This window comes from Petromyzon marinus, unplaced genomic scaffold (assembly GCF_048934315.1).
Source record: "Petromyzon marinus isolate PM22_M1 ecotype Great Lakes invasive population unplaced genomic scaffold, UKy_Petmar_22M1.pri1.0 PM_G_Scaffold_42, whole genome shotgun sequence".
Lineage (NCBI taxonomy): Eukaryota > Metazoa > Chordata > Hyperoartia > Petromyzontiformes > Petromyzontidae > Petromyzon > Petromyzon marinus.
The window spans coordinates 1,097,254-1,107,902 of record NW_027422994.1 but is presented as its reverse complement, the minus strand read 5'-3'; the positions used below and the strand labels follow the sequence as shown (position 1 = coordinate 1,107,902).

Sequence of the window (10,649 nt, the reverse complement as noted above, 5' to 3'; positions counted from 1 at the left end):
CATAGACCATGTCCAATCCATAGCGTGTGTTAAATCTACAGACCTGTGTTCAATCCACAGACCATGCCCAACCCATAGCGTGTGTTAAATCCACAGACCATGTCCAATCCATTGCGTGTGTTAAATCCACAGACCTGTGTTCAATCCACCGACCATGATCAACCCATATCGTGTGTTAAATCCATAGACCATGTCCAATCCATAGCGTGTGTTAAATCTACAGACCTGTGTTCAATCCACAGACCATGCCCAACCCATAGCGTGTGTTAAATCCACAGACCATGTCCAATCCATAGCGTGTGTTAAATCTACAGACCTGTGTTAAATCCACAGACCATACCCAAACCATAGCGTGTGTTAAATTTATAGACCATGTCCAATCCATAGCGTGTTAAATCTACAGACCTGTGTTCAATCCACAGACCATGCCCAACCCATAGCATGTGTTAAATCCACAGACCATACCCAAACCATAGCGTTTGTTAAATCCACAGACCATGCCCAACCCATAGCGTGTGTTAAATCAACAGACCATACCCAAACCATAGCGTTTGTTAAATCCACAGACCATGCCCAATCCATAGCGTTTGTTAAATCCACAGACCATGCCCAACCCACAGCGTGAGTTAAATCCACAGACCATACCCAAACCATAGCGTGTGTTAAATCCACAGACCATGTCCAATCCATAGCGTGTGTTAAATCCACCGACCTGTGTTCAATCCGCCGACCATGCCCAACCCATAGCGTGTGTTAAATCCACAGACCATACCCAACCCATAGCGTGTGTTAAATCCACAGACCATACCCAACCCACAGCGTGTGTTAAATCCACAGACCATACCCAACCCATAGCGTGTGTAAAAATCCACAGACCATGGTTAACCCATGCAGTGTGTTCAATCCACAGACCATGGTTAACCCATGCAGTGTGTTCAATCCACAGACCATGCACAACCCTTAGCGTGTGTTAAATCCACAGACCATGCCCAACCCATAGCGTGTGTTAAATCCACAGTCCATGTCCAATCCATTGCGTGTGTTAAATCCACAGACCTGTGTTCAATCCACCGACCATGATCAACCCATAGCGTGTGTTAAATCCACAGACCATGTCCAATCCATAGCGTGTTAAATCTACAGACCTGTGTTCAATCCACAGACCATGCCCAACCCATAGCATGTGTTAAATCCACAGACCATACCCAAACCATAGCGTTTGTTAAATCCACAGACCATGCCCAACCCATAGCGTGTGTTAAATCAACAGACCATACCCAAACCATAGCGTTTGTTAAATCCACAGACCATGCCCAATCCATAGCGTTTGTTAAATCCACAGACCATGCCCAACCCACAGCGTGAGTTAAATCCACAGACCATACCCAAACCATAGCGTGTGTTAAATCCACAGACCATGTCCAATCCATAGCGTGTGTTAAATCCACCGACCTGTGTTCAATCCGCCGACCATGCCCAACCCATAGCGTGTGTTAAATCCACAGACCATACCCAACCCATAGCGTGTGTTAAATCCACAGACCATACCCAACCCACAGCGTGTGTTAAATCCACAGACCATACCCAACCCATAGCGTGTGTAAAAATCCACAGACCATGGTTAACCCATGCAGTGTGTTCAATCCACAGACCATGGTTAACCCATGCAGTGTGTTCAATCCACAGACCATGCACAACCCTTAGCGTGTGTTAAATCCACAGACCATGCCCAACCCATAGCGTGTGTTAAATCCACAGTCCATGTCCAATCCATTGCGTGTGTTAAATCCACAGACCTGTGTTCAATCCACCGACCATGATCAACCCATAGCGTGTGTTAAATCCACAGACCATGTCCAATCCATAGCGTGTGTTAAATCTACAGACCTGTGTTCAATCCACAGACAATGCCCAACCCATAGCGTGTGTTAAATCCACAGACCATGTCCAATCCATAGCGTGTGTTAAATCTACAGACCTGTGTTAAATCCACAGACCATACCCAAACCATAGCGTGTGTTAAATTTATAGACCATGTCCAATCCATAGCGTGTTAAATCTACAGACCTGTGTTCAATCCACAGACCATGCCCAACCCATAGCATGTGTTAAATCCACAGACCATACCCAAACCATAGCGTTTGTTAAATCCACAGACCATGCCCAACCCATAGCGTTTGTTAAATCTACAGACCATGCCCAACCCACAGCGTGTGTTAAATCCACAGACCATACCCAAACCATAGCGTGTGTTAAATCCACAGACCATGTCCAATCCATAGCGTGTGTTAAATCCACCGACCTGTGTTCAATCCGCCGACCATGCCCAACCCATAGCGTGTGTGAAATCCACAGACCATACCCAACCCATAGCGTGTGTTAAATCCACAGACCATACCCAACCCACAGCGTGTGTTAAATCCACAGACCATACCCAACCCATAGCGTGTGTAAAAATCCACAGACCATACCCAACCCATAGCGTGTGTTAAATCCACAGACAATACCCAACCCATAGCGTGTGTTAAATCCAGTAAGCGGGGATGCATGCAGGCTTGAGAGCAACTCGTAAACAATGTCATTTTTTTCCTCCCTTAAAGCACTTCTATTCAATGGTTTCTCTAGAGTTTTTACAGTGATAAATACTAAAGCCGTGAATGTTCACCGTTTGCAGACTTCATGAAGGGAGTGGTGGACTCCGAGGACCTTCCCCTCAACATCTCGCGTGAGATGCTGCAGCAGGGCAAAATCCTCAAGGTGATCCGCAAGAACATCGTCAAGAAGTCCATGGAGCTGTTCGCGGAGCTCGCCGAGGACAAAGATAACTACAAGAAGTTCTATGAGCAGTTCTCCAAAAACATCAAGGTGGATGCTCTCACCATTTGCCGAATTTCTGCAGCGGTGTGGATTTGAATATTTTGCGATTCGTGCTTTTCCCGTCGTTCAGTTCGTCAGGGGGAAATCTGACCCTGTCGCTCTGCCTTTTATCGTTATTCCCCACAGCTGGGAATCCACGAGGACTCTCAGAACCGGAAGAAGCTGGCGGAGCTGCTCCGCTACCATACGTCCATGTCGGGCGAGGACATGTGCTCGCTGAAGGACTACGTGTCTCGAATGAAAGAAAACCAGAAGCACATCTACTACATCACCGGTGCGGGCAGACACGCACGTGCCAACAGCACCACACGCGCCACGACACCACACTCCATGGCACCACACACGCACTGCTGCACGACACACGCTGCTCTTCACACAGCCTGCTAGCACTTCCTGGCTAAGAACGTTGCCCAAGTATTGAATTTAAGTGTAGACTGTACAAGTAATCTAATTGTGAAGCTTTGCAGACTGTTAATCGTCCCTCGGTCTATAAATAGCATTCCACTTTGTGGTTGTTAACAGTGGTTCTCCTTTAGATTAGTCTTCGCCAAAGGAATTTGGAATGGGACTGTAAACGGGAGATGAGCATCGTCGCGATGCTCATTTGAGCGGGAATTTGCCAAACCGTTAGACGAGGCCGTGGTGCCGGAAGGCTAATTTGTGAACCGCGATTTAGCTCGCAGGCGAGTCAAAAGCGCAAGTGGCCAACTCTGCGTTTGTGGAGCGCGTGCGCAAGCGTGGCCTGGAGGTGGTGTACATGGTGGAGCCCATCGATGAGTACTGCGTGCAGCAGCTGAAGGAGTTTGACGGGAAGACCCTCGTCTCCGTCACCAAGGAGGGCATGGAGCTTCCGGAAGATGAGGAAGAGAAAAAGAGACAGGAGGAGGCCAAGGCCAAGTTTGAGAATCTCTGCAAGGTGGTCAAGGAGATCCTGGAGAAGAAGGTGGAGAAGGTGAGCACTCGGCAGGACTTGTGATGTGAACCTGTCTGGGGTGGGGAGCCACCCCCAAACTGAAACTAAATTATTTTTAGCTTACCAGGCAAGGCCCACTGAGCTATACAGCTCTTAGAAGCGATCTGGCCACAAATGATAGCCCAATGAAGTGGCTTATCATGTGGAAATTTCTAGGAGCTATATACTCTCGATGCATGTTTCTAAATGTGGAGAGAACAACCGGAGGTACTGGAGAAAAATCCATGTGACCACGGGGAGAACATGCAAACTCCAAATATCCAGGTGTCAGGACTGGGATCGAACCCACGACCTGTATACCAGGCGAGGTAGTTAACATCTCAACACTGCGGCACCCAGTTCCTACCTCGCTGTGCTTGTTATAATTCAATGTAGAGTAGGTTTATGGTTGATGCAGCACTCCATCCAGTCACTTATTCAACGATGGTCAGTCCCCTCATCAATCTTCATGTTTACATTGACGACCCCCCTCAACCCCCCCCAACCAACCCCTCCCCTCAACTCCCGCTAACCTATTCTCAGCTCTTTCAGACAGCAAACATTAATTTTTCGTCTTCCCCCTCCTCTTTTCAGAACATAGATGGACTTGTCCTTCTAAATAAACTGCCAAATCACTGCCCGTGATGCTAACGGTTTTTTGGTTTTTTTTAAAAGAAATAAAACACCCGTTTAGAAATAAATAAATACCGACACTTCTTTCAAATGTTTCTTGCCATTGCTTTTCACACCTGATGATGACCGTTTGTGTTATGGTCGAAACGTCGTGAGAATTTTTATTGTTTTGTATATATTTTATTATTTTATTGTTTCCCTTCAACGTGACTTTACCGAAAGAGCTAAGAATATGAATTACTGCAGTCACGAAAGCTTTAAATAAAAATTCCCCCTTACCTCTCCACGCAACGCCTCTCACCACCCCCCTCAAACCCCCCCAACCAACCCCTCCCCTCACCACCCCCCTAAAACCCCCCAACCAACCCCTCCCCTCACCAAACCCCTCACCAAACCCCTCCCCTCACCAAACCCCTCAAACCCCCCTAACCAACCCCTCCCCTCACCAAACCCCTCCCCTCACCAAACCCCTCCCCTCACCAAACCCCTCCCCTCACCAAACCCCTCCCTCACCAAACCCCTCCCCTCACCAAACCCCTCAAACCCCCATAACCAACCCCTCCCCTCACCAAACCCCTCCCCTCACCAAACCCCTCCCTCACCAAACCCCTCCCCTCACCAAACCCCCCTAACCAACCCCTCCCCTCACCAAACCCCTCCCTCACCAAAACCCTCCCCTCACCAAACCCCTCACCAAACCCCTCCCTCACCAAACCCCTCACCAAACCCCTCCCCTCACCTAAGCCGCGCCCCTTCTTCCCGTCGTGCCCTTTTCCGGTGGGTAGGCCACGTGACGCCGTTTTGAACTGTTCAGTTTATTAACTGGGAGACGACTAACGGGCCAGCGGAGCCGGGCGAGCGAGGGGAGTGAGAAGAAGAGGAAGAAGAGGAGAGAGGAGGAGGAAGGAGAGGAGGAGGAAGGAGAGAAGAGTGGCGGCGATGTCGGCGCGGCGCTGCGAGGTGACGGTGCGCGGCGCCGTGAGCCAGCGGAGCCTTGGCGCCCTGGTCTGGGAGATCTTCGCTCACGCCCTGTACCAGCGCGGCCAGCTGCCGCTTCCCTACCCGCAGCTGCTGCACTTCCACAGCCACCTGGTGAGGGGAGTGGTGAGGTGGGGGTGGAGTGTTCAGGGGTGGAGTGTTCAGGGGTGGAGTGTGCAGGGTGGAGTGTTCAGGGGTGGAGTGTTCAGGGGTGGAGTGTTCAGGGTGGAGTGTTCAGGGGTGGAGTGTGCAGGGTGGAGTGTTCAGGGGTGGAGTCTGCAGGGGTGGAGTGTTCAGGGGTGGAGTGTTCAGGGGTGGAGTGTTCAGAGGTGGAGTCTGCAGGGGTGGAGTCTGCAGAGGTGGAGTGTGCAGGGTGGAGTGTTCAGGGGTGGAGTGTGCAGGGGTGGGGTGTTCAGGGGTGGAGTGTTCAGGGGTGGAGTGTGCAGGATGGAGTGTTCAGGGGTGGAGTTTTCAGGAGTGGAGTGTTCAGGGGTGGAGTGTTCAGGGGTGGAATGTGCAGGGTGGAGTGTTCAGGGGTGGAGTGTTCAGGGGTGGAGTGTGCAGGGGTGGAGTGTTCAGGGGTGGAGTGTGCAGGGGTGGAGTGTTCAGGGGTGGAGTGTGCAGGGGTGGAGTGTTCAGGGGTGGAGTGTGCAGGGGTGGAGTGTTCAGGGGTGGAGCGTGCAGGGGTGGAGTATGCAGGGTGGAGTGTTCAGGGGTGGAGTGTGCAGGGTGGAGTGTTCAGGGGTGGAGTCTGCAGGGTGGAGTGTTCAGGGGTGGAGTCTGCAGGGGTGGCGTGTTCAGGGGTGGAGTGTTCAGGGGTGGAGTGTGCAGGGTGGAGTGTTCAGGGGTGGAGTCTGCAGGGTGGAGTGTTCAGGGGTGGAGTCTGCAGGGGTGGCGTGTTCAGAGGTGGAGTATTCAGGGGTGGAGTGTGCAGGGGTGGAGTGTTCAGGGGTGGAGTCTGCAGGGGTGGAGTGTGCTGGGTGGAGTGTTCAGGGGTGGAGAGTGCAGGGGTGGAGTGTTCAGGGGTGGAGTGTGCAGGGGTGGCGTGTTCAGGGGTGGAGTGTGCAGGGGTGGAGTGTTCAGGGGTGGAGTGTGCAGGGGTGGAGTGTTCAGGGGTGGAGTGTGCAGGGGTGGCGTGTTCAGGGGTGGAGTGTGCAGGGGTGGAGTGTTCAGGGGTGGAGTGTGCAGGGGTGGCGTGTTCAGGGGTGGAGTGTGCAGGGGTGGAGTGTGCAGGGGTGGAGTGTGCAGGGGTGTAGGCTTTGAGGGTTCAGCAATTTGGGTTTCGGTGTGTGGGCGCAAGGTCACCGATTGGTTTAGACCTGACCCCGGGTCGTGTGTGGAGGCGGAGCGGCTGTGGACGCGAAGGGTGGACACGAGCGGGCTACATTCGACATGAAATTAAGGTTTTAATAATTTCGGTGATGTTTATACAGTAATAGAAATCTCCATATATATATAAAAGGCAAAGTTGTGATTGTGTGTCTGTTCGAAATGTTTAGCGTACTTCCCGACATGCAACAAACTGGAAATTTGCCATGTGGGTACTTTCCAGACTGTACACCATGCAAAAATTATAAAAATACACTTTCTTATTTTTCGGAGGGGGGTTGGGGAGCTCAATAATGCATTTATTTTTTGCACGGCAAGTGAGCTGTGATTTCAGTTCTGTCACGTGACCCACGCATGTGGAAGCGTAACGCATTGTAGTGTAGTGGTTAGCGTTGTCTGTGTTTGTGTGTCTGTGTGTGTCTGTGTGTGTGTGGAAGAGTAACGCATTGTAGTGTAGCAGTTAGCGCGCCGCACTACAAACCCGGCGACCCGAGTTCGATTCCCGCTCACGGCCACCACGATTATTTGAACCGGTCCTGGGCCTCCCCTAGGTCGACTCAAACGAGTAACTGGTGTGGTGTGTGAACATCGCCACTGGGGAGACAAAGACGGCCGGGCGTCCCGGGCGCAGCCAGGTAGTCAAGCTAGTGAGATTATAAAAAGTAAAGATACATTTTATCATTATGGCTGGTGTCCTTCACGTGTTAGATGATGCTGTACCCATGGAGTACAGTCGCTGAACTACAGCATCTCTTAAGGACTCGTACATGTGGCGATGGTGGCGAGGTGGCAGTTTAATGTTGGATGGGGTGATAGTCGATGTTGCTGCTGATGTTAAATGTGATGGTGGAGGTGAATGTGATGATGGATAATATGTGCCGGATATAGTGGTGGTGATAGTATGGTGTGACAGGTGACTGTTGCGATGTTTGTGGTAGAGGCCGACCGAAAACGAAACCAGACCGAAAGTTAAAAATTTACTTTCGGCCGAAACCAAAACTATGCCGAAAGAGGCCATTTGCCAACTTTCGGCGCCCAAACCGAATTTCGGTCGGCCTCTAGTTTGTGGTGACGGTGATGGTAGAGGTGGATATATTGATGTGGGACACAACGTAATAATGCTGGACGTGATGTTTATAATATCCGCAATTGCATCTCAGGGCAGCAGTTCTGTTGGTGGCTGAAGACCGTGGCTTTCGTCCTGGTGTGAACGCCTCCCTCCCCTCTTCCCTGCAGGCAGAGGTGCCCCCCAGGTTAAGGCAAGAAGCACGCATGCTGACGGCCCTGCGCGAGCTGAGCGGCCACCTGGAGACGCTCTTCTCCCTGTCGCACGTGCCCCGGGTCCTCATCCTGCTAGGGCCGAGCCCCATGTCGCCGCTTGAGCTCTACGAGCTGGACTTCCACGAGCTGGCGCTGGGAGGCAGCGGCGATTCACTGTGCCACGCTCGCTACAGCCGCCACGTGTTTCACTCACTCTTCGTGCAGAATGTGTTTGGCGAGCCGCGCGCTCTGCCTGTCACCTCGGCCACACTGCTGCTGTGGGCGCACAGGGACTGCGGCGTCGACTGGTTCAATCCCAAGCTCAACTACAAGCTGCCCAACCGCGGGAGGAGGGTCGTCGTCGCGTTTAGCAACAGCCTGGAGGAGCCGCTGGGCACGGCCCTCGGCCAGCCATGCGAGAACGACTGCGTGTGGTTCCAGGCCCCTGTGGCCATCAAGGGCGTCCTGGACAGTGGGTCAGGCCAGGGTTAGAGGGGCTGATGGATGGGACCAGCTAGGCCAAAATTCTAGGGATACTGCAAATTTTAATATTACTTATTTCAATATTATATCTGAATCTCCTTCCTTATGGTCAATCAAGGCCAACTATTAAAGATTCTGCCGTAAACGTATTCATCCATTAAATTGCCTAGTCTCACGTTTATATTTGGGGCAGTGCGAATTCACGCGCTACGTGGTTTTAATTTCGGAGCCGCAGTTGCACACAGGAGAGTCTCTGATTCGCAACTTGTGCATCGGGCGTTTGCAACTCGCGTGCTTCGTGTGGGTCCGGGTATGTGCTGCCCCGTTGTTCCCATGGCAGTTGGAAGCCAGGGAAGTCGAGCTGGAATATAGTGCTTGCAAGGGTGTCCAGGGTATGGGGACACTTTAGTACATCGTACGATTCAAGGTCTGCAATAACACAATTTTTTTTGTTCCTGGGTAGTGAGTGTTATTTCCTAATTGCTTATGCCTCAAAAGTACAGAAAATGGCTATTATTCCCCACAAACTTTGCTTTTGTGACCAGGAGAGTGATATTTAGAAATTATCCTATTTTCCAGAACATTCCAGATAGATTCAGTGCTGAGTAAACTTGTAGTAACTTCTAGAACATTCTGGAACTTTCCAGTAATATAAATAGTATAAATACAGGGGCCTTAAGCCCACCAGTTCAGTTTAGTTCCAGCTGCCTAAGTGGATACATATCTGCATTTTTCTGAGATGGCATCAAGAGGCTGCAAGCATCCGGCAGACGCATTTTGCCATGTCTGCGGCCAATTTATCAAGACAAGAGCGAAAAAGTACTCTGTGGAAGCATTACATATACATACACAGATACTCAGCTATTGTGAAAGCCTGGTGGGCCGTTTGCCCATTTCTCCACTAACAAAATTATAAGAGGCTTGCAGAAGTCTAAAGAGTTAAGAAATTGGGGAGTAAATATTTGATATAAAAGGTTCCCGAAAATTGTCGACCCCCCCCCCTCAAAAGCAAAGTATGTGCTTTGGTAACAAAGTTTGTGGGGAATAATAGCCATTTTCTCTACTTTATAGGCATAAGCAATTACGAAATAACACTATCCATTTCCAAAATAACATCACATTGTGATAATCTATACTGATTATGGTTTTTAAAATGTTATTTCCTGATTATTTTGTGAGATAAACTTTGTCATAAAAGTTGTCAATTTGTAGCCGTTACCCACAACATTGGTGCTTTGCAAAATGTCATGCAGAGTAATTGAACAGTGCTGGTTTTCATGATAATGTTAATAGTTCATTTATTTAATAGTTTTTGTTTTCATTTTACCGAAAGCATATACATGGTGAATGTTATATGTTGAAAAGTTTTAATGTTTGCAAGACTCATAGGCTCATGCTGGATGAACTGCAGTGGAAAGAGTTTACCGGTCTTTATTGGCACTGGAAGCCATCAAGGGTATAAAGACTGTCAAGGCAGCAGGCATTCGGACATCTGCACTGAACAGTTAAAGAATGTTGCACTAAAAACAAGGGATTGGCTCTTGAGAATGTTAAATTTCTTTGCTCATACCCAAGACACGGAAGACTTGTCACGTTTCCAAAGCCAGGAAAAGACCCATCTGACCCTAAGAGCGTCTGACCAATGTCCTTGTTCTGCTACCTCTTCAAACTTTTTGAGAGACTTATCTTGAAGCAGCAATCACCTATACTGGAGGAACAACTCTTTCCAGAACAATCTGATTTCCAGCCGCGCAAGTCCTGCACTGGCCAAGTGCTAAACCTCACCCAGTACATAGGAGACGGTTTCAAGAACAACCAAATTACTGGTGTCGCCTTGGTCAACCTATCAGCAGCATATGCCACTTGTTAACCAGATGTGTGTTAAATTTTAGTATTTGGGTGCTATAAATTTCCACATACACCGCTTCGTTGAGCTATCAGTTATGTCCAGATGGCTTTTGAAAAAGAGCTATATAACTCAGCAGGCCTTACCTGGTAGAATAAAACATAGTTTTAAATCGTGTTTTTACAGTCGCTGCTAAACCCAAAGCATATTACATCTACAGACCATACCCACCCTACAGCCTGTGTTCAAACCACAGACCATGCTCAACCCATGAAGTGTGTTCAATCCACA

At 49.7% G+C, this 10,649-nt stretch overlaps 1 protein-coding gene across 1 annotated transcript; it reads left to right on the top strand.

Annotated features, from left to right (window-relative positions):
- The first annotated feature begins 5,182 nt into the window (after positions 1-5,182).
- LOC142917124 (MAD2L1-binding protein-like) lies at positions 5,183-10,433 on the top strand. Its single transcript, XM_076061818.1, has 2 exons — positions 5,183-5,554; positions 8,006-10,433. Exons 1-2 carry the CDS (start codon positions 5,402-5,404, stop codon positions 8,519-8,521), a joined length of 669 nt encoding a protein of 222 aa, XP_075917933.1. The 5' UTR covers positions 5,183-5,401; the 3' UTR covers positions 8,522-10,433.
- Positions 10,434-10,649: the final 216 nt, after the last annotated feature.

Excerpts from the sequence above, each read along its gene's own strand:
- LOC142917124 (XM_076061818.1), top strand. The coding sequence starts at position 5,402 with ATGTCGGCGCGGCGCTGCGAGGTGACGGTGCGCGGCGCCGTGAGCCAG. Across the intron at positions 5,555-8,005 it reads TGCACTTCCACAGCCACCTG|GCAGAGGTGCCCCCCAGGTT; the intron begins GTGAGGGGAGTG and ends TCTTCCCTGCAG.